Source organism: Neovison vison, chromosome 14 (assembly GCF_020171115.1).
Source record: "Neovison vison isolate M4711 chromosome 14, ASM_NN_V1, whole genome shotgun sequence".
NCBI lineage: Eukaryota > Metazoa > Chordata > Mammalia > Carnivora > Mustelidae > Neogale > Neogale vison.
The window spans coordinates 39,948,400-39,976,380 of record NC_058104.1 but is presented as its reverse complement, the minus strand read 5'-3'; the positions used below and the strand labels follow the sequence as shown (position 1 = coordinate 39,976,380).

At 59.1% G+C, this 27,981-nt stretch overlaps 2 protein-coding genes across 2 annotated transcripts; one reads left to right on the top strand and one right to left on the bottom strand.

Moving 5' to 3' along the window:
• The first annotated feature begins 7,368 nt into the window (after positions 1-7,368).
• Positions 7,369-22,158, top strand: LOC122895288 (syntaxin-1B). The gene is made up of 10 exons (XM_044232582.1): positions 7,369-7,461; positions 15,380-15,454; positions 15,729-15,828; positions 15,949-16,023; positions 18,439-18,512; positions 18,808-18,916; positions 19,105-19,178; positions 21,123-21,260; positions 21,350-21,460; positions 21,751-22,158. The coding sequence occupies exons 1-10, from the start codon at positions 7,432-7,434 to the stop codon at positions 21,829-21,831; spliced, it is 867 nt and encodes a 288-aa protein (XP_044088517.1). The 5' UTR covers positions 7,369-7,431; the 3' UTR covers positions 21,832-22,158.
• Positions 22,159-24,414: 2,256 nt separating this feature from the next.
• On the bottom strand, positions 24,415-27,949 carry LOC122896123 (3 beta-hydroxysteroid dehydrogenase type 7-like). Its single transcript, XM_044234114.1, has 7 exons — positions 27,653-27,949; positions 27,113-27,280; positions 26,750-26,905; positions 26,402-26,510; positions 26,224-26,323; positions 25,871-26,033; positions 24,415-25,416 (listed from the first exon to the last, which is right to left on the bottom strand). Exons 2-7 carry the CDS (start codon positions 27,276-27,278, stop codon positions 25,001-25,003), a joined length of 1,110 nt encoding a protein of 369 aa, XP_044090049.1. The 5' UTR covers positions 27,279-27,280; positions 27,653-27,949; the 3' UTR covers positions 24,415-25,000.
• Positions 27,950-27,981: the final 32 nt, after the last annotated feature.

Sequence of the window (27,981 nt, the reverse complement as noted above, 5' to 3'; positions counted from 1 at the left end):
TTCGAAGGGCGGCCAGGTGGTTTTTCTGCCGATCTGATCTAGATTACTCAAGCGATGGCAGTCAGCTGACGTCTAGCCTGGGCCTGGATGGCCCCTCGTGGCTGTCACAGGTCTGAGACCTTAGCCCTGATGGCTCGGTCAGCTAGAGGGGGGCTGAGCCGCTGTCTCCATGTGGTACGTCAGTTATCCTGAATTTGTTTAATTGTTTGTTTGTTTAAGTAAGCTCCCTGCCCAGTGTGGGGCTTGAACTCGCAGCCCTGAGATCAAGGGTTGCACGTGGTACTGACTGAGCCAGTCAGTGCCGCCAGCCCGAGTTTCTTCATAGCACAGCATCCTCGTGGTTCCAAAAGGGTGAGAATAGAAGCTTCGAGGTCTCTTGAGGCCCTGCTCAGAAGTTGTGTGACATTATTTCTTCAATTAGTCTCTAAGCAAGTCACAAGTCCATACCAGCTGCAGAAGGTTGGGGGGGAGGAGAAACAGAATTTTAATGCACTCTATCTGCCCATGAATGAAATGACATATACATCAATGTTATTCATTGGATTTTGTTTGCAGACTTGTCCATCAGCAGGTAAGCAGCCGTGAAAAAGGATGAGGACGTTGATGTGAGAATGCTTTAAAATACCTTGTTAGTCAAATATTAAGGTGTAGAATGAGTAGATCATGCTATTGAGGTATAAGAAAAAAAGTGTGGGGGCGCCTGGGTGGCTCAGTGGGTTAAGCCTCTGCCTCAGCTCAGGTCATGATCTCAGGGTCCTGGGATCGAGTCCCGCATCAGGCTCTCTGCTCAGCAGGGAGCCTGCTTCCCTCTCTCTCTCTCTGCCTGCCTCTCTGCCTACTTGTGATCTCTCTCTCCCTCTCTGTCAAATAAATAAATAAAATCTTTAAAAGAAAAAGAGTGTGTGTGTGTGTGTGTGTGCACATGTGTGTGTGCACATGTGTGTGTGCGTGTGCTTGTATCCTCAAAGAAATCCTGGAAAGTTACAGAAGAGAACAAGCTGGTAAGCACAGTTGTCAAGAGTAAGAATCTTCACCGTCAACCTTTAATGTTATTTAGATTTTTGAATCTGTGAAAGTACTACCTGTTTTAAATAACTGTATCAAAGAAAGAAGCTACCTTCAGATAATTTCCAACAAAGAAAAAGCTGTCTGAGGCAGCTTGGGCCGCTGTTACAAAATAGCACAGATTGCCGGCTTACCCAGTAGACATTTATTCCTCGCAGTTCTGGAAGCTGGAAGAAGATCACAGTGCCTGCAGATTTGGTTCTTGGTGAGGGCGCTCTTCCTGGATTGCAGATGGTTTGCTGCATCCTCGCAGAGCAAAAGGAGGAACCTCTGGTCTCTCTTCCTTTTCTTATGAGGGTGCCCGTCCCATCAGGGACATCTCCCTGGTGGGTGGACGTCTCCACCCTTGTGACGGCTTCTCAACCTCATTGTATCCCAAAGCCCCCCCCGATACCATTACAGTGGGGGTTAGGGCCTCAGCATATGAATTTGGGGGGCACACAGACTTTCAGCCCATAACAGAATACTATGATCAAATTTTCACTTTTCAAGGATCCTGCTGGTGGCCACGTGCAGGGAGACCACAGATGGCTGTGCCCGTGGGCACGGTGGGAGCGATCACACAAGAGAGGCCCCAACCACATCGTGGACATCCGCATATCTGAACATTTATTACAATTGTCTGACAGATGGACATCAAGTATCACGAGGAAGGGACACCTTTTTCTATTTACACAAAGGCGCAGTAAGGGTTGGCAGTGGCCCTGGCCAGGTGAAGGTTGATTGGGAAATCAGTTAGCAGATAATGAGGCCTGGAGTTAGGGATAGAACATCCATTAAAGAGACAGAGTCTATCAGACATGGTAGCAGACTGGAAAAATTGGTAAGGGAGCAGAGGGTCCTAGACCACCCCTGGATATCTGCCTCTTGCTCTATGTGCAGGCAAGTTTGCTGGAATAGGAGAAATTATTTAAAATATATTGCCTTTATAAATCACAGCAACAGACTATTAGGAAATGGAAAAATACCGTTTATAGAAATATATAATACCTAAGGAAACCTTTTAAAAATATGTTCATGTCTTTTATGACAGAACATTTTACTTTTGGGCACCTGGGTGGCTCATCGCCTTCAGCTCAGGTTAGGATCCTGGAGTCTCAGGAGCCAGTCCCACATCAGGCTCATCAGGGAGAATGCTTCTCCCTCTGACCCTCCCCCTCTTATTCTCTCTCTCTCTCTCATACACACACACAAATAAATAAAATCTTTTTTTTTTAAGAACACTTTACTTTTTTTTTTAAAAGATTTTATTTACTGGTGTTCCTGGTGGCTCAGTGGGTTAAGCCTCTGCCTTTGGCTCAGGTCATGATCTCAGGATCCTGGGATCGAGCCCTGCATTGGGCTCTGTTCAGCAGGGAGCCTGCTTCCCCTACCCCCTCTCTCTGCCTGCCTCTCTGACTACTTGTGATCTTTGTCTGCCAAATAAAATATTTTAAAAAAAGATTGTATTTACTTATTTTAGTTGGGGAGGGGCAGAGAGGGAGAGGGAGAATCTCAAGCAGACTCCTGCTGAGCACAGAGCCTGATGCCGGCCTTGATCTCAAAACCCTGAGATCATGACACGAGCCGAAATCAAGAGTCGGATGCTCAACCAGCCTAGCCACGCAGGCACCCCATGACAGAACATTTTCAATTTTATCAAAAGATTTTAAAGAAATCCAAAACTAATGGGTAGATATACCATGTGAATGAACGGGAAGATGTCAGTATTGCAATGAACATCCGTTCTTCCAAAATAGATCTCCAAAGTCAGAGCCACGATCCAGTCTCTGCTGCAGGACGTGGACTCTGGTTCTGACGAAGAGAAGGGCTGGAAGGAGGCTCCCGGGAGTCAGATACCCACCAGCAAAGAGAACGGTTCAATAGTCCAGGATTTCAGCCGGGATTGGATCCCAGCTCCTACCTTGAATAAACTACTCAAACTCTTTGTGCTTCTGTTCCCCCGTCGGTGATAACCTCAGATGGCTGTTGTGAAGATTAACTAATACAAACAAATCACGTAAAGCAGGGCTTGGCACACGAGCAGCACTAAGTAAGATTTAACTATCACCATCTCCACTGTTCCCCACGTTATTGACATTATGTTCATGTCACAGGTTCACAATGGTCCGAATGGGCAGTGGAAATAGGAAGGAGCCTGAGCAGCCGCGTTCCGGGGCCGTGAGAAATAAACCCTGAAAGCCTGGTGCGAGGGATGGAAGCGCGGGACAACAGTGTTCTTCCACATCGGCTCGAATGGAGATTTTCGGGGCGCCTGGGGGGCTCGGTTGTTAAGGGTCTGCCTTCAGCTCAGGTCATGATCCCGGGGTTGTGGAATGAGCACTCGGAGGGCTCCCTGCTCTGCCGGAAGCCTGCTTCTCCCTCTCCCACTCCCCCTGCTTGTGTTCTTTCTCTCACTGTGTTTCTCTCTGTCAACTAAATAAAATCTGGAAAAAAAAAAAAAAGAAATTTCTCCACATGAAGTACTGAATCTTCCTTGAAGGACAGGAAGTAACCCAAGTGCGCTGCAGAAGTAAGCCTTGGTCGCATTAAATCACTGAGGTCTGGGGGATGTTTGTTACATGGCGTAACCTAGCCTCGGCCGGCACAGCCCAGATACACTGTTGTTCCCAAAGTTGACTAAACATAAGACTTTCCGGCGGTCACTGCTCAAAAGCCAGATTTCTGGGCTGCAGCACAGCTCTACCAAGTCAGAATTTCCAGGGAAGTGCCTGGTAATCTGTATATTTAACGGGCTTTCCCCTCCATCTTCAGAAGGGTCAAGAAAGCCCGAGCAGCTCAACTTGAAGGAAGGGTAGGAGAGGGGCTTGGGGATGTGAGAGGGAAGGGTGTTCTAGGGGTCAAGAGGAACATGAGGAAAAGCCCGGGGGGAAATGCAGGGAAGCATGCTCGGAATGCAGTTGGGGTACACGCGCGGTGGGTGCTGAAGTGGGAAGTCAGGGTAGGAGGTCTGGGCTTCATCGTACGAATAGTGGGGACGTGGGGAGACCTTCTGAGCAGGTGCTGGCCTGCTTGTGCTGATGCTTTAGAAAGGCCAGTCGGGAGGAGGGACGGTGTGAGAGGCCGGGGCGTGGTCCGGGTCACCCATCTCACAGGGTTATTCGATGGACTTTAAGAATCCCTGAATGGGGGCACCTGGGTGGCTCAGTGGGTTAAGCCGCTGCCTTCGGCTCAGGTCATGATCTCAGGGTCCTGGGATCGAGTCCCGCATTGGGCTCTCTGCTCTGCAGGGAGCCTGCTTCCTCCTCTCCCTCTCTCTGCCTGCCTCTCTGTCTGCTTGTGATCTCTGTCTGTCAAATAAATAAATAAAATCTTTAAAAAAAAAAAAAAAAGAATCCCTGAATGGGGGCGCGGGGGGGGGGCTCAGGTGGTTGGGCGTTTGCCTTTGGCTCAGGTCAGGATCCCAGGGTCCTGGGACCGAGCCCTGCGTCGGGCTCCCTGCTCGGCGGGAACCTGCTTCTCCCTCTCCCTCTGCTGCTCCCCCCACCCTGCTCGTGCTCTCTCTCTCTGTCAGATAAATAAAATCTTTAAATCCCTGAGCAACAAGAGGACTTACGATTGTCAACTCTTGTGTGTTCTTGTGTCCACCTTTAGAGTTGCAGCCAGATTTGAGATGTACATCTTTCACTCATTCCTGTATTTCACAAATATCTGGGCACCTTCTATGTGCCACTGGGAAACCAGCCACGAATGAAACACACAAAGGTGCCAGCCTTATTTCCTTTGTCCTTATGCCTGGCTAAGGGTGTGAAGGAATAGACCATGCGTTCATTCATTTGTTCATTGAGATTTTTAGTGAACATCTGCTTTGCGCCTGACCTTGGTTGCTGGAGGGAAGCGAGGGAAGCAGACATGAGTCAGGCCCAGTCTGGTCTAGTGGAGAAGCTGACTCAGCCCACACCTCATGAGGCTGTTTGCCTAGACTGCTGGGAAAGGCTTGAAGGATGGCAAGTCTGACTATCCAAGAAGGGGCAAGACACAGTGCTGGGCAGAGGAGAGACGGCACAGTGAAAGGGTATGGGGTGTCCCGGGTCTGGGATCCCGTGGTGTGGTGAAGGCTGGGGTTCTGCAGCCCAAGGAGGGGAAGTGGTAGGAGAGACGAGGTGAGGGAGGTGGCATTCAAAGGCCAGAGCAGCCACCAAGTGCCATCGGGGGGGTCATGGCGGGCAGAGTGGGGGGTCGAGTCGGTGGTGCAGGGGACGGATAGGACCCCATTTGTTCAGGGCACAATCACACTGGGCACAAACACCAGGGGAGAAAACCGGACACACAGGGAAGGGGCTGCCGTTGGAGGACCAGAGCGGGGACTGATGTGAGGCTGCGGGGGAAGCCGACGAGGGCTCAGACTGAGCCAAGGTGGTGAGAAGGGAGAGGACCCAGGAGCCAGCTCTGGATCTGACAGCTGAGGGAGGAGGTACAACACTGTGGCTTTACAAGAACAGGCTTTGTAATCACAGGATGCCTGCGAGAGCCCCAGCCCTGTCCTTCACTAACCTTGTGAACTTAGGGCCACCATTTCAGCATTCTGAGCTTCAGTTTCCTGATCCGTGCACTTGGCATAAGCGCAGTAGCAGCTACGTGGTTGGGAAGATTCTAGGACCTACTCTGCATGACACCCGGGGTGGGGGGGATGCGCTCGGAACAGCATTATGGGGATGGGGGAGGGAGCCAAGGTCAGTCTTCTATCCGCTCGCAGGCACTGGCTGATGGAGATGCCACGTCCGATGGAGAACACAGGAAGGAGCGCTTTGGGAGGAGGAGGCAAGGCCGCCATAGTCTTGGAGGCTCCATCAAAGCTGTGGCCTCACTCACTGCAGTTATGGACTTCCTCGAACCTCTGATGACATCTCTCGCCCCTCTGTTCTCAGTGCTCAGAGCAGGGGCTGTCTTTGAGGAGAAGGGTCTGTCTTGGAGCCACAGATGTGGGTACTGTGGGCAAGTAGGTGCAGTCGACCCTGGAAAGTGAGAGGGTAAAGAGGGGCGGAGAAGCCAGGGTGAGGCCCGGGGAACCCTGATACAGAGGGGTCGTGGGAGAAAGGACGGATCTGAAAGGAGGCTGGAAGACAACATTCGGAAACGGAGGGTGGAGGTGGGGGAAGGGAGGCTGGAGGCAGGCTGGGAGTCAAGGAGCGGAGGGTTTCAAAAAGAGAGAGGTCATCAGGGTCATATGTCACCGAAAGATCCGGAAGGGTAAGGCCTGACCCGGGGCCGATGGACTTGGCATCAAGAAGGTCATCGGGTAAACTGGGAGAAGCTGGTTCGAGGCCTGTCAAGGGGCCAAAGCCTACTGCAGGGCTGGAGTTGTTGATGTGATGTTAAAATATGGCGATGGGGAGAAGGGAGGTGGGGATCAAGGGGAAGGACGGAGGGTACTTGCATCTGCCGGGTACCAGCATTCCCCTCCCAAGAAGGACGAATTTCCTTTTCAACAGTCAGAGCCATGCGAAGACAGGCCAAGAGGTCAGGAAAGGTAGTGAGCCCCCTGTTCCCAGAGGTAGACAAGCAGACCTCTGAGACCCACTGCTGCCCAGAGGTGGGCACAGACAGAGTGGGGAAGGCTGCGCAGAATAAACCCCCAGACAAACGAGTCCCTGCCCTTCTCAGCTCGGCTGATTCCCTGCATCACAAAAGCCACCTAGAGGGTCACTTTGGCTATTTCTGGTGTCCAAAGAACGGCCTGCGGGGCTAAGGCGCAGAGGTGGTCGGGCCGGGCTCGCCCAGACTCGCGGACACCCAGCACCGGGTCTCCCCTACCCCGCCGTCGAGGGATCCACGGCGCCCCTCCCTGGGTTACTCCCGAAATCGCCCCCCTTACGCCCTTTCGGCCGCGCCCCCCCCACCAACCGCTCCCCTCCCGCCGCACCTCCTCGGTCTCTGCGGAATCTCTCCCCTCCTCTCGGCTCTGCCCTTCCCCACCCGCCTCCGCGCCTCCCCACTCCCCCTCCCCGCCGGTCCCCCTCCCCCGGACTACAACCCCCAGGCGCCCCCAGCCCCGGGCGCTGCGCATGCCCCCTGCTCCCCGCCCCCTCCCGGCTCCCCCCCCTTCCTCCTTACCTCCCTCCGCCCCCCTCCCCCGCGCTTCGGCTCCCGCATCCCTCCATCCGAGCCTGTGCCGCAGCCGCATCGCCTCCGCAGCCCCGGCAGAGCCGAGCCCGGCCCAGGCCCCTGCCCCTGCCCGGCCCTCGGCCCGCAGCCCCCGGCCCCGCCCCCGCCCGCGGGCCCCCCCCCCAGCGGCTCGGGTGCCCCCCCCACGCCCCCGGCGCCCCCAGACTCCAGCCTCCAGCCCCGAGGCGGGAGGCAGGGAGCAGCAGCAGAGGCAGGAGGAGGACGAGGAGGAGGAGGAGGAGGAGGAGGAGCCGTCGCAGGATGAAGGATCGGACTCAGGAGCTGCGGAGTGTGAGCTTGGGGGTGGGGAAAATGGGGGGGCGGGACCCCAATATTGGGGGAGCGCGTGGGGGCGGAGTGGGGGAGGTGCTGGGACATGGGGGCAAACGACGGGACTGGAGGAGGTGGGTGGTAGGGGCACCCCAGCATCTGGAGGCACCTGATGTCTCCAGTGAACCTGCATTTTGGGGACGGCGGCTGGAAGAGAGGTTGGAGGCCATTAAGACTCAAGGGGGCAGGAGAGGGTCCAGGGGCTTCAGCTACCCACGTTCCCAGGAGGGCCCCAGGGGGGTCTCCTCCGGGATGGGAGAGAGTGAATGTCCGGGGAGAATTGGAGGGTACTGTCCTCCCCTGGGCAGATTTGCGGAATTCGAAAGATGGGGGCGGTTACTGGGCCAGGCTGAGTCCGGCGGGACCGAGATTCGGGGGGTGCTGTGGGGAAGGACACAGGTTGGGACAGAGATGCCAACACTTGGCAGTGACGGAAGTGTCTGTGTGTGTGTGTGCACACGCGTGTGTTGCTCCCTGTGGGGAGGGGGCACCTCTCAGAGACGAGGAGGGAAGGGGTGGCCTCAGCAGACAGCCAGAGGGCCAGGGCTGGGGATGGGGTGACCCCAGAGGCGGGAGATGGTTGCAGAGGAGAGACGAGGAGGAGGCTCCGTGCACAGGGCCATGGAATTGGGTTGTGTGACACGGACCGTGCTCTGCTGGGGGGAACTGGGGCATCCTGAACAGGCAGGGGCTGGTTGCTGTGGGCCCCTGGTTTGCAGGCCTTGAAGAGGCCCAGCTTCAGGAGTCTGGCCAGGCAGTTTGGGTGACAGGGGAGGAGGGTGGCGCTGATGCCCGCAGTGGCGGCCGCCACTTGGAGAGGCTTGATGAGCCCGGTTTCTAGGGTAGGGAGAATGTTGGGGGGATTTGTGGAAATGACCCGGGGTCCGAGGAGGCAAAGCTGACAGCCTGCTGTGTGCTCGGGGCCTGTGGTGTTATGTTCAGAAAGTACTAGCCCCAGCCATGATGCAATCTGACGCCCTGGGTCTCTATCAGGGGGACCCTGTTGGTTGTTCCCTTTCCCCGGGTTACTACCCCATTTGACAGATGAGGAAGCTGAGGTTCGGAGATAGCAAGAGCTCGCCCAAGGTCACCAAGCAAGTGGGTGGGAGAATCAGGTGGGAATTTGGGTTTCAGTCTGGCAAGTTGACATGAGTCTCTGCTTTTTTTGTATCTTTGAAACAGAAGTCTCCACACTGGGTTAAAAAGCTCTGTTTGGGGGAGCCCCCGGGATAGGGGTGTGGGAAACCAGGCTACAGAAAGCTAGGAGGAAGGGGCTGGAAGATAAAATGACTGTTGCTGTCTCCGGGGAAAGATGTGTTGGCAAATCGGAAGGAAGGAGAAACTGGTGGTTGAAAGAGGGAATTTTGAAGGTTTCTGTATTCGGCTTACACTGAATATGGGGCCGGGCATCCACTAAAGGACAGTATTAAAAATAATCAACCTTCTAGTGCCAGAAACTGTTCTAAGCGTTTCATTCATGTTTATTCATTTTGGTCTCCGCCACAACCCTGGTACTAGTTTGGTCCCATTTTATGGGTAAGGAAATTGAGGCCCAGAGAGGTTCAGAGGCACATAGCCAGGAAAAGGCAGGCGGGCGGGCTGGCTCCCACATTGACGCTCCGAGCTCCCTTCTTTCACGTTGCATTTTCCAAGGCCGTTTGCCGTCCATTATCTCATGAGACCCTCGCTGACCTCCTGGTGAGGTATGTAGATTGAGAGACGACCTCACGTTATAGCTGGGGAAACCGAGGCCCAGAGTGGTTAAATACCTGGCTCAAGGTCACACAGCTCTCAAGTGAGGAACGCAGATTGGAACCCAGATCCCCCGCCGCCAACACTGTTCCATGCCTCCAAAACCCAGAGAAATGGAAAGCGGTTGTTGAGGTGAGGTGCTGGCACATTTGAGGTCTGATCAGAGAGAGGGAGGGACAGTCCTAAGACACGGATGGAGGGGGAGGCAGAGCACGGCATCCTCATCCAAGTGGATCGGATAGGCCCCTGCGCAGACGTGAGGAGTTCTGGCTGCTGGGGCTGCAGGGGTGGGCAGCCAGGTGGGGAGGTGGGAGGCGGCATGGGGGGTAAAGGGGGCAAATGGCTCTGGTGTTAGTCACAGCTCAGAGAGACTGGAGATTCGGGACGGGGGTGGTGGGGAGGGTGGAAAGAAGCTGCCAGATGCACGGAGCGCCAGGGTCTCCGCACCAGCGTTGAAAGCGAGGACACTGGGAGGCAGGGGGGAGAGAGGCCTGCCAAAGCCGTCTCTGTGATGCGGAGAGGGATGGCGGGGGCCGGGGGGGGGGGTGTCACCTCAAGGGACCTGATCATCTTTCCAGCAGGACTTAGCGTTCCCCAGGGGTTCTCAGATCTGTTTATCACATAGCGGGTGAGGGCGCAGAGTTGGGAGTCAGACTGTCTGGGTTCATATCCTAGCTTTGCTACTTCCTGTGCGACCTTGGGTAGGTTTCTTAACCTCTCTGGTCCTCAGTTTCTTCACGTGTGAATTGGGGGTAACAATTGTACCCATTTGCTGGGTTGTCCAAAGGATTGGAACTAGGTAATAGGCAAAAGGTGGCTAAGAAGGGCCGTGGGCACCCAGTGCTCGGTGAGTGTTTGTTATTCTACAGCTCACTTGCTTATTTCCCTTGAACCTCATCACACCAGCACCCTGGGATGGGCGGGATGTGACCCCTAATTTATTTTGGAGTAGAAAGGGCCAGAGAGGCAGCCTGACCGAGGTCAAACAGATGGTAAGCTGGTGCTGAACCAGGGTTTTCTGTTTTCCACATTCCCCAGGCACCTCTGGGTGCGAGCTGGGAGCTGCTGGGCTGGAGGGGAGCTCGTTGGCCTGACGGCTGCTCCAGGGTCCAGGGTCCAAGGGGCGGGGCCAGGGATGGGGCTCAGGAGAGAAAGAGGAGTAAGTGGGGTCGAGGGGAGGACCGGGGAGAGAGAAGCATGTGTGTGGGCGGGGTTGCGTTTGGACTTTGGAGAGACCTGGCAAGGCCCGCAGTGAGGGAGGCTCAAATCGGAGGCCCAGTGCGCGTGGGGGCTGTGATGGGACAAGCCACGCACCCTGAGGGCAGGGACGAGTCACCTGGGTAGCACTCAGATATGGGCTAGGCACAGAGAGGGCCTTCGAAGGCATGCCTGAAAGACAGCGGCAAGAGTGACCCCATGAGGGAGCAGGACCCAGCAGAGCCCTGGTGATGGGCTGCCGATCCCCCGGCTGCACAGCGCTCCTTTCTGCCATGCAGACACACCAAATTCACCCCTGCCTCAGGGCCTTGGCACTTGCTATTCCCTCTGCTGGTCTCTGTTTTGAGTGCTCTTCCCTCCCCGCGGACTGCTGTTCCCTCCGCCTAAAATTCCGTGTCATCCTGAAAAAAGCCACCCCTGCTAGCCCCTGCTAGCTAGCCCAGACCGAACCCGTCCTGTTGGATCTTCATCTCCCTCGATCTCTCGGAGGCAGGACCTCCTTCCTGTCTTATCCACCGCTGTGTTCTCAGCAGCAGCCAGGGAATGTGGCTCAGCTCATACATGTCTGCTAGGTGAATGAATGACTCAGAGGGGCAGAGGGAGGACTCGGAGGGGAGTAGGTGGGGAAGGAGGGAGGGCCGAGTGGCAAGGGGGGGTGGGAGGGCCAGGCTGGGCACTGGGAGGGCGGAGAGGCCCAGTCAGGGAGACAGACGGACAGGAGTGGGGGTGCGGCGGAGAGAGACAGCTGCCTCTAGATCGAGCCATGCTTGCACCCCGAGGAGCAGCGTGAGCACGTGTGTGCAGGGGTACGCATGTGTGTTTACACGCGCGCGCGCGCTCTATGACTTTGCTGTCCCCCAACACCGGGCTCTTTCCGCCTCTGTGTTAGTCACCTTCTCACCATCTGTCTCTGGTCCCTGACTTGCTGGCTCACTGTGTCCCTCTCCTTCCATCCACACATCTGTCTCTGCTGTCGCCCTGCACGGGTGTGCCCCAGGGGCCGCTGATCTCTCTGATGGAAGACTGCGGCTGGAGGCTTGGATCCCATGCCCCAAGGCCCGAGGCGGAGCCACTGGGCGCCCAGGACCTCTGCCGCCCCTCATGGAATGCTCGTAAGCGCTGGTAGAGCTCGTGGGCAGGAAGGGCAGAGGGCCTGGGTTCAAACCTGGTGCCCCCGACGGTGCCTGCTGCATCATCCTGAGCGAGTCACTTAATCTCTCTATGCCTCAGTTTCCTCCTCTGTCAGATGGGTATAAGAACAGTATCTGCTTCATGGAGTGCTTATGAGGGTTAAACGAAACGCACAAAACATGTATCGCAGGGCGCAGCTCACCATACTTAGCACACACGTGTTAGATTGCTTATCTCCTTCCTTTCGGACGTGAGGAAACTGAGGCTGGAGTTGTCCGTCAGGCGGGTCGGGGACACATGATCCTCTCTTCCGCGTGATCTCATTTGCCCACAGCCTGCGTCCCCTCAGGCCGGCCAGCTCCTTCCGGAAATGAGGCCTCAGTCCTTGTCAGACGCGCACCCCTCAGAGCGGGGAGGCCCTTGGCGCTCCAGCCTGCCCATTCCGCAGACCGACGGGGGCAGAGAAGGGCTGAGGTTTGCCTCGGATCACAGAGGAGGGTGAGGGGAGGTAGTCGCCTGGCTTCCTACCTGGGCTCTTCCTGCAGCCTGGCGGCCTTCCTGGATTTTTCTCCTGGCCACGGAGTTCAGCAGCGCCGGGGACAAGCAGGGCAGGGCGGGGTGGAGCGGGGTCCAGGGAAGCCTGGGATCAAGCACTGGGCGTTCAGGTCCCCCCTCTGGGCTGTTTTGCTGTGAAGCCTTTGGAAGGTCAGGCAACCTCTCTGAGCCTGCTTCCTTCTCTGTAACACAGGAGCTGCGGGGGGTACCAGCCAGCCCTCACGGAACACTGCGCCTTTCTGGCAGCATTAGGCATTTTTCCTGCCTGGACTCATTGCCTCCACCTGCCTAGCATTTGGGGCAGATATTACTGCTGTTCGGCGACGGCGGAGGCTGAAGCCCAGAAGGCAGAAATCGTGCGGCCTTGTAGCTGCTAGCCTGGGCAAGTTCTCTGTGCCTCAGTTTCCCTGTCTATAAAAGGGAGCTATAATAATACCGACCTCAAGAAAGGCTTTTGTAAGAATTAAATGGACAAATAGCCAAAGGGCGTAGAACCATGCCCAGCTCCTCATCACGTGCTATGTAAATGTTTGGCATTAATTATAATTATGCTGTCCAGGGGCCCTGATAGGGTTTAAAGAAAGAGTTACTGAGATCACAGCGATGTAAAGCCCAGGTAGAAGATGCTGTTAGAAGATAATATTTCCCCAGGATTTCAGGGCACGGAGCCCCACCAGACTGGGCCTTAGCAGGAGCTGAGCTGAGAGGGAAGATAGCTAGTGGCAGAGGCCCTGGAAGGAGGTGGCCTGGCCTTGAGCCTTCAAAGGGCTTGGGGCGAGTCTGTCTTAGATGCTTATGATTGCCGGCCCATTCAGCCCAGGCACCCTTGGACGAGTCACTTCTGTTTTTCGCCCCCTCTGACCCCCCGGTTCCCTCATCTGTGAAATGGGGACAATGATATTTGCTCAGCCTTCCTTTCAGGCCTGTGTGGTCAGGATCAAAAGGGATTACAGATGTAAAAGTGTCTGTGAAACGTGGAGGATTACTAGCTCTCCGCTCCCTGTAATTATTATACCAAATAAGTCATCCCTGGGTCTGCACCTCTCTTCCTCGCTCAAGGACAAGTAAACAGGCAACCAGGGATGCCCCAGGGCAGAATCGAGGGGAACTTGGCTCTGGAGACAAACAGGAGAGAGAGAAAGTGAAATCAGACTTTAGAAGGTCGAAAGTCAGCCTGGGGAAAAGGTGGAGAACAGGAAAGTTCCCAGACCAGAGGGACACCCCATGACCTCTGGGCAGCTGGGAAGGGGCCCAAGTCAGAGAAAGGGCAGAGGAGCGGTTTTGGCTCTAGGGGAAGGAGACCCCATGCGACAGCTGGCTTGAGGGCAGGACGTCGGGGAAGCTGGTGGGTCCTCCGAGAGGAGCTGGGCCTCCCGGAGCCTCTTGGGGCCAAGGTCTATCGGGGTAACCCGGGATCCGGTGGAGACCTGAGAAGCCAGGAGTCCTCTTGGAGGACCCAAGCCCCACCTGTGCCCCGTCTCCTTCTGAGAGCAGCTGTGCACAGAGACAGAGGAGCCTCCCTTTCCCAGGGGATGTTTGGGATCGTCTGGAAACTTATTGGAAGTGCTGGATACATTTTCTGACGTGGGGTGGGGCCCGTGTCAGTAGGGAGAGTTCCCTGCATTCTGTTTGGGCAGGAGCCTGGTGGGGGGCATCGAGAGCGGGCAGCTGGAGGGGCTCCCCCAGGCTCGCAGGCTCCTCCCGGGGCTGGCGGGGCTCTGCTGATTCCGAGTTCACTTGGCTGCCGCGATTGCATCTCGGCCCCATCTGGCTCTGTCTAGGTTCGATCCGAGCTGTCTGGGATCTGTCTGCCCCGAGTCTAGCTGGGCCTGAGCTTGTCTGGTTTCCGTCAGGTCTTGTCTGCGATCTGCTGGGACCCTGTCGGGGATCCACGGGATCCTGGGATCTCTCGGGATCCCAGCCGGCTGTGCTCCAGGTGGACACCTTCGGATCCTGTCTTGATGCCATTCGGGCCCGGGAAGTCCGAGGCTGTCCCGTTTGGGCGAGGCTGTTTCCGGAAGCCCGTCGGTTTAAATCTCCGCTGGGGCCGATTAGGGCTCCGCGTGTCATTAAGCTTGACGGGCTCGGCTTTTTGTCCTTGTCCCTCGGCTTTTTGGGACTTGGGCCCCAAGCGGGGCAGAGTCTCCAATCAGGCGCGCGGGGTACTGGGGAGCCCGGTCCGTCCCGTCTTCTTTCCTGGCTCCGCCTGAGCGTGCAGGCGGAGATGGGAGATGAGGCCCGCCGGGTGCCCGCCGGGTGCCCTGCGACGCCCCCGGGGCTGCGGGCGACGTCTGTGTGGCCACGCGCGGCGGGCAGCTTGGCCGTGGGGCCGCGTGTGGGTGAAGAGTATCTCCGCGGGGGTGTCGGGGCCTATTTCTGTGTGCCTTGTGTGTCCGCCCTTCTGTCTGTGTCACTGGTCTGTCTGGCGGGGGCGGGGCGCTGTGGGGGGTGAATCCCTCTGTGTCTCTGAGCCCCGGGGGCGGAGGGCTGAGCCGCCGCAGGCTGCAACTGGGAAACCCAGGCGGGCGAGAGTAGGTGGGTGTGAAGCCGGAGCCAAGGAAGCCAGTGACGACGCCGGGCCGGAGGGGCAGAGCCGCGGAGAGGGAGGAGGCACGCGGGAGGGGGCAGGCGCGGGGAGCGGGGAGCTGCCCGCGGGGCTCCTCCAGCCCTCCCTGGGCTTGTAGGCTCACCCTGGCGCCCGCAGCTGGCAGTGAAGTGACCTTGCCCAGGGGACGAGGCCGGTCTGGTGGAGGCTGGAGGGGAAGAGAAGGGGAAGCATCGGGAGGCCCGCACAGGAGTGGCTGGGGAGATGGCGGCCAGCGTCCGCCCCCGGGGCTTCCATTCCAGACCCCTTCCCGGAGCTCAGAGCCGATTCCTGCGAGGCTGACATTTAGCTGGTAGCTATGACACTGGTTAGTGGCAGCTGTCCTGCCCCCCCCCCCCGAGGGACTGCATTCTTGGGGTCACATCCACCCTTGAAAGGGCGCCTCCTGCGGATTCCCTCCAAGGTGTCCCTTGGGCTCTCAGCTTCCCGGCTTCCCGGACCCTGTTCCACAATATTTCCAGTGCTCATTCGGACCGCTTGGGGCCCTTGCATTTGACCTGTGGATGACCTGCCCCCTGCAGATGACCCCTTCCCAGGCCTCTGCTCTGAACCTAGAGCTGGGAGCATCAGATTCGGGATAGGGACTGTTCATGGACTCTACCTTTCTTCGCCTCCCAGGCTAAAGACAGTGATGATGAAGAGGAGGTGGTCCACGTGGATCGCGACCACTTCATGGATGAGTTCTTTGAACAGGTAACTGAGCGTCTGATGCTCCAGACCCAGAAGCTGGCCCCCAGGCCATGACTTCCCTTGCCCTGTTGCTACCCCTGCTCTCCGCCCCTACACCCTCTTGGCCTTTTTACCTGTCCCTCGACTCTGGATTCCCCGAACCCCGACTAAGCCCCAGGGCCCCTTGCCCGGCTCAGCGACTGTCCCTCGACTCTGGATTCCCCGAACCCCGACTAAGCCCCAGGGCCCCTTGCCCAGCTCAGCGACTTGGCTGGGCACAGCTGACCTGCTGCCCCAGGTGGAAGAGATCCGGGGCTGCATCGAGAAACTGTCAGAGGATGTGGAGCAAGTGAAAAAGCAGCACAGCGCCATCCTGGCCGCCCCCAATCCAGATGAGAGTGAGTATTGCCACTGGGCGGCTGTCAGCGGGGTGGGGGTGGGGGTGGACGGTGTTGAGGGGAGGAGATGGGGCGTGGGCTCCCCTCCAGACTTCTTACCCGCTCCGGCTCTCCCCTCAGAGACCAAACAGGAGCTGGAGGATCTCACCGCAGACATCAAGAAGACGGCCAACAAGGTCCGCTCCAAGTTGAAAGGTGAGGATGCCATCCCCAGACTCGGGGAAAAACAACTCCGCCCTCCCTGGACCAAACGTGCCTTTCTATAAGGAGTGCCTACAGGTTTCCAGGACCCAGCTTCCTAAACAGTGAGAAAGCACAAAACCCCAGATGCAGATCTTTGGAGAAAGATAACATGACAAAGAAACGAGGGAGAGGAGGGTTTCTGTCCCAGGTGCGTCTGAGCATGGCTGGATCCACCACCAGCAAACAGAGGCTTTCAAGTGGCTTCAGTTTCATTAAATCCTTCTTTCTCCAGAACAGGTGCTGCGCATAGCGCTAAGCACCCAGTAGGTGGGCCCAGCAAATGCTTCTGAACTGGTATCCTCGGCTCAGGACAGATTGGATTGTGTGGCTGACATCAGGAGCTGGCAAGCTTTCAGGAGGGACCTGCCAAATGCTTATGTATTCACTCTAATTTAAGGACTTGGGTGCTGGTAATAACCACCTTCCCCCAAAGCATTGTGGGTTGGGAACCTCCTTATCTGCCCGTGCCAGGGGGATAGCGGTGTTACCGTGACGGGGTAAATGCAGCCTCAGAAAACGTTTGCCAGCCACCTACTTTGTCCGAGGCACTGTGCAGGGCATTGGGGAACAGGTGCCAGGTCAGGTGCCTGGCCTTGAACACACCTACCTAGGTCCAGAGAGAGCAGAACAGGGACTCCATGTGTCCCGCGCGCAGTGGGAGGTCATGTGTGAGCCTCCAGTGCCGATCAGTAAAAATAACCCTTTTACACTTGCATCTTGGGAAGGAAAATGACTTAAACTGGGAGCACATTAAGTACAGAGCCAGGCGGAGGGTGTTCAACTTCCATCATCAACTCATTCCTCCCCTCGGCTGCCTCACTGGCTCAGTAAGAAAAACAGAAGCAATTCCAAAGCAGGCTTTTTTTCCAGGGGGTAGCACATTTTTTTTTTCTTAATGAAATCTTACAAAGAACTCCAATATATACAATACACAAAAGCTAGGCTGTTCTGGCTGCACTGGCCTTGGGGGGCTCAGCGCCCTACCTACCTGGTCTCCCCTTTCCTCTCGGCAGTGGCTGTTGAGGTTCTTTCTCAGAAGCAGGTTTCTCTGGAACGCTGCTTTCAAATCCTTTGGGCCCACCGAGCTCTGACCTTAACACTCTCTATAAGACCACGAGGTAGGCTCTGTGGATTATGTGTGAGTCCAGAAACAGACCAAGAAAGAGCTAGGAAATGTAGCAGTGACGCAGAGAAGCTGACCTTCCGGACCTCCAGAAGAAGAGAGATTCTCTTCTCCTCCAACTTTGTCCAGCTACTTGATGGCATGAGCTCGGGCTTTGTGTGTGACCATAAGTGAGTCGCTTTACCTGGCTGAACCTCAGGTTCTACGTGACCCATGAGCGGATTATGACTGAGCTTGGGATTGCTGTAAGAAGTCAGTGAGATCCTCTGAACGACCCTTTTCTATGGAGTTGGGCCCCAGACCCAAGTCTGACAACAGAGTCCCGGTAGGGGCCAGAGGTTCCGACCTCCCCGGCTGTGCCTGGCGTGCCTGTACCTTTTCCGCAGAAGGCAGGCCAGGAGTGTCACTCAGTCCCTGTGCCCACCATTGGTGGCAGGAGAGCACTGGGGTGCTGTTTAGCCCCCAACCTTTCCTGCCGCCAGCAGAACAGAGGAGTGATGTTCTCAGGAATGGCCTGGAGGCCCTTCCAGGTCTGGAGGGCCTGGTGATTCATCTCTGCTGCGTTTTCAGAGCACTGTAGATCTTATCGCAGGCAAGCTCTTTTTTAGAAAATCTGAAGGATGGATGTCAGGGGAGCCCGATCCAGAAGCAGGACTCCCAGTTAACCTGTGCGCTTTTCCAGAACATCCTTTAGAAGTGGGAATTCCGGAAACAGAGATCACCTTGCAGGGCTGGGGGAGAGCTAGTTTCTGTCGGAATATCCCTCCTTCCCCTTAGAATTTTACAAGAAAAAGGCGGCCACTAGAACCCGACCCACCTGAAGTGCCAGCTTCTGCTAGAAAAACCGCAGGACGGGTTCCTGCCCTCTTTCCAGAGGCTGTAGGACGTGGAGAGCTCCCCACCTTCTGGAGCCCCTCCTGGGGTCAAGCAGGAGTTCTACAGCTGGGGGACCCTTCGAGACCCAACCCTTCCGCCAGAACAAGTAGCCCCTTCCTGTCTGCTGACCCGGTGACCCTCCATATCTTCCTTCCTCCCTGCCTTCCAGACCCTCCAATACGTCTGTCTTCTATTCATCCGCCTCCCGTCCCCGCACCCGGACCCTTTATCGTCTGCCCTGGCCGTGGGGGTGACATCTCTTCACAGGCCCGGGGCCTGCCTCGGGATGTCGACCCTTCCTACGTCCCAGACCCCTGCCCCACGTGTCCCGGGTCCCCGGGCTGGTCACTGTACCCTCTCTCCCGCAGCAATCGAGCAAAGCATTGAACAAGAGGAGGGGCTGAACCGTTCCTCGGCGGACCTGCGCATCCGTAAGACCCAGGTGGGAGGCTACGGCCTGGAGAGGCGGGGACCGGGCCGGGCCGGACCGGACTGGGAAGGGAGCCCCGGTTGGAGCCGGGAAAGGAGAGTGGGCGGCCAGAGCGGAGCGGGGCGGGGGCGCCGCTGGGCCACGGCAGGTGAGGGCCCGGCGGCGGGGGCGTCCGGGACTGAGCACTTATGTGGGGTTGGGGTCGCGGCTGAGCTAAAGAAGGGCGACGCCCCGCTCAGCTCCTCCTCCCGCCCCGGCCTCCCCCCACCCTGCCCCGGCCCCCTGATGTGTCTGCACCCTCCCCTAGCACTCCACCCTTTCCCGGAAGTTCGTGGAAGTAATGACCGAGTATAACGCGACCCAGTCCAAGTACCGGGACCGCTGCAAGGACCGGATCCAGCGGCAGCTGGAGATCAGTGCGTGCGCCCCGCTCCAGAGTCCCCGCTTGCCCCAGCCGCCTTCCGTGGCTTCCCCAGGGCTCGCGTGGAGGCCGAAGGCTGGGTGGGGGGTGGGGGGTGGGGGCTCCTGGGTCTCTGCCCCGTCCCACAGCCTCAGGCCCCCAGACTGGCCCAGTCCGTGAGCAGGGAGGCCCTTCTCCCCACAGCTGGAAGGACCACCACGAACGAGGAACTGGAAGACATGCTGGAGAGCGGGAAGCTGGCCATCTTCACCGATGATGTGAGCCCCGGGTGGGGGTGGGTCCGGCTTGGGAAAGCATTCACTGCTCCCTCCCCGAGCTGAGCTTGCCTTAAGGCCCTAAGTCCACCCTGGGATCCCAGACAGGGGAAGCCAGGACCTGGAGCTGGGGGCTGCCATGGGAGCAGGGCAGGAAGGCACCCCCGTAAAAACGGGCAACGTGTTGAGTAGCCACACACTGTTCTAAGCACCTTACATGTTTACATTCACCTGCTGTCTCGTCTGGTCCTCACCACCACCCTCTGAGGGAGCCACAGTCCACCCGTGCGGACATCTGGCGCGGAGATTAACCGGAGAGGTTAAGTAACACGCCCAGGGCCTTGGAGCCAGGATCCAGATGCACGGTCTCCTTCCTGCCAGTTAGGGCTTGGACGTCCTGAGAACATACGCTACTCCCTGCCGAAGCGGGGCATTTCACCCAATGAGTAATGTGCCCACATTATGAGATTTTGAAAATATACCAGTTTTAGTTTTGCTAAAGTTTTACGCCCTGCCCTGCCTTTGTCATCTTAAATGTGAGTGGATGGGCTTCCCCCACTGTGGTTCTCCTTTCTCTTTGTAGATTTTGCCTTGGCCTGCCCAGTTCTGTCTCTGCTTCTGATGGCAGAACGGCTCTGGTTAAGATTTCTAGACCAGAACTCGAGTCTGTTCAGTGACTGTCTAGCAGTTTTCAGCAAATTGTTATTTAGAGAACTGATCTCGATTAAATTAGCTTTGGAGCAAATTGATTAGGGCCGGGTAGCAGCCTGGAGTCCTCCCAAACAGCTCTGCCCAGGCTTCCGTGTGAGAACAGAGGGGAGCCTGGTGGGTTCTAAGAGGACAGAACTGATCCCTGCCAGTGAACCCCCCGTGACTGCAACGGAAACCCGTCCGTACAATGCAGGGTGCTCGGGGATCGTGCCTGAGGGATGTGCAGCCTGCAGACAGGCCCTAAGGTAGCAGATAACTCCTACAGTCAGGGAAGGCTTCCTGGGGGAAGTGGCATGGGAGCTGTGCTTTAAGAAACAAGGGACATTTGGATGTGGTGAGGTGCGCGAAAAGCCCACCAGAGAAGGGGGGCCGACTGAACAAAGATGGGGAGAGTGGGCCACTTGCCAAACAGCCGTTGGATGATTTTGGCTCTTAGAGGAGATGTAGGAGATGAGGGCAGAAAGGGAGACTGAGCCCTGGGTAGGGTGAAGGTGTACAGACTGTGGGGGGGCAGGGAGGAATTGTGGGGGGCCCTGGAGGGTTTCAGAGCAGGGGAATGGCTCGATGGGGTCTGAACAGTAAGCAGTTGGGGAAGCGAGTGGCCTGGCTCAGGCCAGGTATGCGGGGGAGAGGGAATCCCTGCTCGTGGGTGGGAGTGAATTTCTCTCCCCCTGACTCTTGAGGGCTGCGGTGCAATTCTTTATTTCTGCCCTCCCTAATGTCCTGGGGGCTCCAGAGCAGGCACACTGCCTTCTCTGCTGGGCCTTCTCTGCTTCTACTTGCTTTCTCTATGGTGTCCTCTGCCTTTGACCAGATGGGGGCCCCCAGTGCTCATGGTGACTCTACAACCCTATCGCTCTTCCCTGGGGTGTGTGTGTGTGTGTGTGTGTGTGTGTGTGTGTTAGAGGAAGCCCTGGGGAGGTGGCGGGTTCAAGCCAACTTTTATTTCTTGTAACTCAGACTTCTCTTTGGTGTTTACTGTGTGCCCGGCAGGTGCCGTTCTAATCGGCGGATGCACAGTAACTCAGAGCACGGTGGGGGGCGGGCACTGCAATCATCCGCCTTTTCCAGGTGTGGAAACTGAGGCCTGGGAAGGTTAAACAACTAGCCCACAGTCAGAGCTAAGAAAGGACGGTCAGATTTCAGCCCAGACACTCTGGCTGCAGACCCCACAGTTACCAGAGGGCAGAGGGGTCTGCAGCTCCTCCCCTCGCGCCCCCCACCCTGTCGCCCTAGATCAAAATGGACTCACAGATGACGAAGCAGGCACTGAATGAGATCGAGACGCGGCACAACGAGATCATCAAACTGGAAACCAGCATCCGAGAGCTGCATGACATGTTTGTGGACATGGCCATGCTTGTGGAAAGCCAGGTACTGCCCTTCCCCCGCCTTCTGGGACCCTCCTGCAGGTCCCTGGGGCGCCCCCCCCTTCAGCCCAGCCCCCACCCCATCCTCTGCAGGGCGAGATGATTGACCGCATTGAGTACAACGTGGAACATTCCGTGGACTATGTGGAGCGAGCCGTGTCCGACACCAAGAAAGCTGTGAAATACCAGAGCAAGGCCCGGAGGGTGAGCCGGTGGGGGGGAGAGATGGGCGGGCCTCGGGGAGGGGAGAGGAGTGGGGCAGCCAGGGCAGGTGGGCTGCAGCGGAGGAGGGCTCGGTCGGCTCGGTCGGCTCGGTCGGCTCGGGCCAGGGCTGAGGTGAGTGTTGAAATCCAGAGGGAGGCCTTATCTCGGGCTCTGACCTCTTCCTTTTTCTGTTTTCTCTCCCTCCACTTTTCCTCCCACCTCCTCCCCGACCTGCCCCCCATCTGTCCGTCTCTCTCGTCCTTCCTCTCTGTCGACCTTTCTGCCTGCAGAAGAAAATCATGATCATCATTTGCTGTGTGGTGCTGGGGGTCGTCTTGGCGTCATCCATTGGGGGGACGCTGGGCTTGTAGGCCCCCCACCCCTGTCTCCCCCAGACCCTCCCCCCCACATTGGGAGCAATACCCCCACCACCCCTTTCACTCCATCCCCTGCTCCAGGCTCACCCCCAAGACAGACCCAGGCAGCCCCGCTTCCCCACTTCCCGTCGGACCCCAGAGTCCCCGGACCTGCCCCCCACCCGCCACGGACCACCCCCCGCACGTAGACAGCAGCAGGCGTGATTACACACGCACACCCACATGCGTGCCGCCAGAACATGCTCAAGACGTGTGGACACCCCAGCGTGTGTGTGCGTGTGCGTACGTGTGTGTAGAAGCCCCCAACCCCCCTTCAGCACCCCCCCCCCCCCCCCCCCCCCCGTCTGTGTGTCATCTGCGCTCTCCCCCTTCACTTGCGTTGTTGTGTGTGGACTGTGGCCAGGTGTAACACAGCAGCCCTGCTCTGTCTTCTGTGAACAGGCGTGTGTGTGCGTGTGTGTGTGCGCGGAGGGTGTGCTTCCACGGTTGATCGGGGCTCTCCTCAGAGAGCTTCGTGTTGTGCGCGGACACCCGTGTCGGGTGGGCGCAAGATGTGTGTTCTGTGCGGTGTAGAATGCGTCTGTGTGAGCGTGTGTGTGCGTGTGTGTGCGCGGAGGCTTTCCACGCCGTGGGCGCCGCCCGCCCAGTGGTGCGGCCACACACCGCCGATCCACCGACGCCGCGCCCGGCCCGCATGCCCGTCCTCCTCCGCGTCTCTGCCGGGGCAGGCCCTCCTCTGGGGACGCTGCGGGCCCCGGTGCGCCCCCCGTGCCCAGGCCGCGTGAGCGAGTGCGAGTGCGCGCCCCGCCCCGGCCTCCTCGTGGGCGGTGGTACCCAGGAGGGCGGCCGCAGACGGGCGGCCAGCGAGGACATGCGGCCTTCCACGCGTTCCCCTCAGCGGGGAGAGGCCGGCGAGTGTCTTCGCCGCCGCAGTCGATGCTCCGGGCTCTGCCTCCGGGACCGGGATGGCCCGCGCAGCCTGCACTCGCTGGGGGTGGGGGGCGCGGGACCCGCGGGTACAGCGCTGACCGCACGCGGGGCGCGCGCCAGGGTCGGGCCTGTGTGTGCACAGGGGGAGGGAGTCTGCACGTGTGTGCACAGGGGGAGGGAGTCTGCACGTGTGTGCACAGGGGGAGGGAGTCTGCACGTGTGTTCAGTGTTTCCCAGGTCCCCTTCATGTGAGGCGTGCGTGCGTGCGTGCGTGGCGCAGAGGCAGACAGAGAGACTGTGCACTTGTGGCCTTCCAGAACGCGTCCCCCTCGGGCCCCCTCCCCCTCCCGTGGCTGGCCCCGTTCCTACCCGAGCTGTGTGAGCCCCGTGTGAGGCCCATCTGTGTAACAGCCCCTGAGGTGGGCTCTGCTGTGGACGGGAGCCTGCCCGTCCCTTCCAGGGTGTCCTTCGGCGGGACGGGACGTTTGCCCCGGTGTCCGATTCCAGCCCTCCTCCCATCTCGGCTTCTCCGGGGACGTCAGGACAGGCCCCAGCACCCCACCCTTTTTCCTTCCTGCCTCCGGCGTCAGGACACCCTCGCAGCCCAGGTGCTTCCGGAATTCCCACCGCCTTCGGGGGGGGGGGGGGGGCCCCAGCAGGAGGGCGGAGCCGTGTCTGGAGGGATGCCGTGGCCTCCGGGAGCGGCACCGGGCCCATGGCTGCCCATCTCCGGGCAGCTGGACTGGAGGTTCATCAAAGGTCTGCTGGGCCCCGGCTTCTTCGAGTCCCGCACATCGTGTGAGGGCAGCCCGTTGGCTGCTGTGTCTCTGTGGGTCCCGGAACGTCGTCTGGGGGCTGGTGTCTCGTGCATGTTCTCGGACAAGTGTGTGCTGCTCCTCCTCCACGCGCCTACAGCCACCAAGCCCCCGAGTGACCCGGGGGTGGTCCTGGGCCTGGCCGGGGCTCGCTGCTTCCCCTCCCCCCAAGCCCTGCCTCTCTCAAAGCACACTGCGTGTTCATCCCATGTGCCTGTGGGCCGATGCACGCTCTTGCCACGCCCTGAGCGTGTGTACATGATGTGTTCTATGCATTCACCCTGTCCCCCAAGCCCGCCCCGCAGAGGACATGATGGGTGGCCCCCGGCTCCCTTCTCCCCCCACCCCGCCCCCTGCCCGCTGTGCAGCCGTGTGCGTTGGCGTGTGTTTCCGTGTCGCTGGCGTGTCACGTGATGTAGCCGTGTTTGCTGACATGAGCCCTTGCCCCTTCTGTTTCTCTGTTGGTTTCTAGAGCTCTTTCCCTCTCCTCCCAGGAGGGGACAGGACTCCTGGGGCCTGGCTGGGGGCCCAGAGCCAGGCCACCCTCTCCTGTTAGCCCTCAGAGTCCCATTTCTCTCTATTGGTGACCAAGTTGCAAATGGATAAAACACAGGAAAATTCTGCCCCCCCCACCCCGCCCTGCATGTCCTGTCCCCAGAGCCCCCCATCCCCACCCCGGGCCGGGTCGGGCCCCGTGGGACGGGAGAAATAGCAACCAATCCAACAGCGGGCATGCTGTGTGCTCACTTCCTTCTGTCCCCACGTGGGACAGGCGCCGTGGGGGACAGGGTGGGAGGCAGGAGGGGGACTGGAGAGGTAGACAGACACAGGGTTGGATTAGGAGCTTTAATCCAGGGCTCGGCTGGGTACAGCACAATACTGTAGGAAGTGATTTGGGTGGAGAGGTGGGAAGAAGGAAAAAGCTGCAGGTTTGCTCAGGCGTCATTGAAGAGCAGAGAGCTGTCAAAAGGCGATAAATGTTTTTTAAAAAAATGAGACTATGACCCTCCAAGAGGGCCCCAGGTGGTAGGAGGAGTCAGAAAGGATCTTCAGGCCGAATCCAGGCCTGAATCCATGCCCAGACCTCAGAAGGCCTGCACGAAGCCCGTGGGACCCCTTCTCACTTCCTGCTTGAAAAGCCAGATGGGACAGGGCAGTTGAGAACAATCGGGCCATCGGACACTCCCCAGCCAGCCGTCGGCCTGGGTCGAGAGTGAAGATGTGCCTGTCCCAAAACCCTGCCCCAGGACTTAAGAGGCGTGAGGATGCAGACTCGCGGCTCGTGGCTTAGAAGCACGGGGAGCTGCAAGGCAGGCGAGCTGGTGTAGCACCAGCCCCTCTGCCCCCGAGGGCTAGAGGGCCCTGGACCTGGATGGACGGACGTGCCACGCACCGGGCTCCAGGCCCCAGCTCCACCGTCACCGGGCTGAGCCCTCCACGGCCTGCACCCAGCGGATGGTGCGGGTCCGGCTGTCCTCCCAAGAGAACAGGGGTACGTAGCCGAAGTGGCGCTGCGCCTTGTCGGTGCTCACGGTGAAGGTCGTGCTGGCCACGGCCAGTGTGTAGGGGTTGAGCAGGGGGGCGTAGAGAAACAGGGGCCGCAGCAGCCACTGCAGCAGGGCGTTGAGAGCGGCCAGAAGCACTAGCAGCCAGTAGGGCACCAGCAGGCGGGACTCCATGAGGCGCAGCCCGCAGGGGCCCAGGAACTCCATGTTGAAGTCCTCGTAGCTCTTATAGGGCGAGTCGTCGTAGCAGAAGTACACCTGACCGCCCATGAGAGCCGCCCGCTGCTCCAGCTCCCGGGCCGCCAGCACGTGCATCCAGGCCACATTGCCTGCCGGCGGGGGAAGGGAGGCGGACGTGGTCCCGAGTGCCCTAGAGCCCACGGAGAGGCTGCTCTCTCCTGGGCTGGCCCGTGTCCAAGGGGCCCCCGGAACTACAGCTCTTGGAGAGGCTGCTTTCTCCCCACTCGCCCTCCTGGGCCGGCCGGGGTGCGTGCTACTTCTCTGGGGGCTCCCGTACAGGGGCTGCCCCTCACCTCTCCTGGGGAGATGCCGCTCCCCTGACTGCCGTCCTGTCCTTGGCGGGTGACATGTGTTTTACGTCAGCCTTCCCAACTCGCACGGGTGCGCTTTCCTCCGGGGCTGGGCAGACAAGGCCCGCATATCCGGCCGCTCTGGCCCATGCGCGGCTCACCCTTCGCTGGCCACGGCATACGCTGCCCACCCGGGACCACCCGGGCCCCGCCCCGTTCCTAGCCCCGCCCACCGTGTAGCCGGGGGCCTTACCCACGTAGACCCGACCATGCTCCACGGAGGCTGGGATGGCCCGGAAGAGCCGACCCCCCAGGCGAAGGCCTTGGTGGTAGAAGTCCCTCATGATCTGGTGGCCTTCACCGTAGATGCCAGTGGGACGCAGGGCACACGTCACCAGGGGCAGGCCCCCACGGACCTGGGGGTGAAGGGCAGGCATAGCGAAGACCCAGTACCCAGCAGCCTGCCCTCTGGCCTGGCCTCCTCCCATTGGAGCCGGAAGGGAGGAGGGGCCCAGGGCAGACTGCGAAGTCCCGCTGGTGCCAGCTCTGCCTGCGACAGGCGGCCCTCCCCACTCCGCCTCTGGGTCTCTTCGCCTCCCGTCTCACCTCCCTTCCGTTGGCGTCCAGGACCAGCTGCTCCGCTTGTGCCTTGCTGCGAGGATAGGGGTGGCTGTGCACTGCTTCATAGGGGGTGTCCTCGTTGCCCCTGGTTGGAGGACAGGGAGGATTCTTAATGCTGAGGGGAGATGGGTCTCTCAAAGTATTGAGGGGAACCTCAGCTTACCTGTAGAAGGGGTGGCCTTTGATGTTGGGCCCCACAACTTCCATGCTGCTCGTGTAGACCAGGAACCGTGTTCCGGTCTGCACACAAGCCTCAATCACGTTCTTTGTGCCTGGGAGAGGTGGTGGGGAGGGGAGGGTGGACCTGAGCTGGAGCTTCCTCCCTCTCGGCATCTCAATTCTGGGTGAGGGCCCGGGGCTTCCTTCCCCAGGTCCGGGGAAAAACCACAGCAGGGCTGGGAGGGCTGCCGGACTGCCATGAGTGGGGCAGACGCGTCCAGAGGACAGGTTTCCACAGGAGAAGCCCAGAAATCAAGGTCAAAGAGGGGGTGGGAGTAAACAGGCACCTCACCCTGCACGTTGACCTCATAGATGGTCTCGGGACTGGCCCTCCCGAACACATCCACCAGCCCGGCTGTGTGGACGACCACATGGGCTCCAGCCACAGCCGCTGCCACCTCGTGGGCCTGGGTCACATCCCCCTGGATGGCAGTCACCTGCACGGGCCCTGGGAGGGATGGGGGCAGCCAGAGGAGCATCAGAGCTGGGGCCGCCAGCCAGCTGCTGGACTCAGCCCACACCCTTAGGAGCCACATGTTCCCAGTGTGACTCATTCATCCCATTTGTGCGCGCTGGACCACATAAACAGGCCTCATGTTTTCCACCCTCGCCGAAGGAGCCCACCCGCCCCCATATCCCTCCCCACCACAGTCACCTGTCTTCAGCTCCTCCAGCCAGGGACCCAGGTGCAGGTCAAAGACCCGCAGCTCCAAGAGCTGGGGTTCCCGCTGCAGAAGCATCCGCACCACATGCTCCCCCAGGAAGCCGCAGCCACCTGTGACCAGGTACACCAGCTTCCGGGCCTCTGGAGACTCGGCCATACCTGGCCGGGGAAGAGAACGGGGTTGCCCGCCGCCACCTACCCAGTGCCCACAGCACACCTGTCGCTCCCAGCTGTGGCCTCCGGCCTAGTGGGCCGGAGTGGGGACGCCAGGGGCCCCAGGTGGCTCCCGAGCCTGGGGCGCGGGCTGCCGCAGCTGCGCTACCTGCCCCCGGCCCCGCCAACTGCGGTTACTGAGATAAGAAGGGTCAAGGCCTGGGGTTTGGGAAGGGCTCAGGGGTTGAGCTGCAGGGGGAGGTTCTGGGGACCAAAGTGGAAGGGAGGAGGTAAGGAGCTGAGGAAGAAAGGAGAGGGAGCCGGGAAGCACTGTGACGAGGGAAAGGGCCCCGGGGCCCTGGCATCGCCTCCGCCTACCTGCAGCCAGTCCCGGGACAGCCACACTGGCCACCGGAGGGGCTGTCTTCTGTCGACTCTGGGGCTGGCCGGCCAGCACACCGGCCCCTTCCGCTCGCTCCTCCTCCCTCCTGGCCCATTCCAGGAACAGAGCCCAGCGCGGCCTCCACCCCTCCGCCCCCTTCACGCTTGCCGCGGGGCGCCCCCTGGTGGCCACTCTGCACTCCGCGGGCGTCTGGTCCCAGCAAAGAACTTGAGGAACAGGGCTGGGGAAGCTGGAGCCTGGGGGGTGGGCACTGAGGACGGGGCAGGTGCGGTGACCTCACCGCCCCGCGTGACATCAGTCCCCC

Excerpts from the sequence above, each read along its gene's own strand:
- LOC122895288 (XM_044232582.1), top strand. The coding sequence starts at position 7,432 with ATGAAGGATCGGACTCAGGAGCTGCGGAGT. Across the intron at positions 7,462-15,379 it reads GGACTCAGGAGCTGCGGAGT|GCTAAAGACAGTGATGATGA; the intron begins GTGAGCTTGGGG and ends TTCGCCTCCCAG. Across the intron at positions 19,179-21,122 it reads TGGCCATCTTCACCGATGAT|ATCAAAATGGACTCACAGAT; the intron begins GTGAGCCCCGGG and ends CTGTCGCCCTAG.
- LOC122896123 (XM_044234114.1), bottom strand. The coding sequence starts at position 27,278 with ATGGCCGAGTCTCCAGAGGCCCGGAAGCTGGTGTACCTGGTCACAGGT. Across the intron at positions 26,324-26,401 it reads AAAGGCCACCCCTTCTACAG|GGGCAACGAGGACACCCCCT; the intron begins GTAAGCTGAGGT and ends TCCTCCAACCAG. Across the intron at positions 25,417-25,870 it reads GCATGGTCGGGTCTACGTGG|GCAATGTGGCCTGGATGCAC; the intron begins GTAAGGCCCCCG and ends CCCCGCCGGCAG.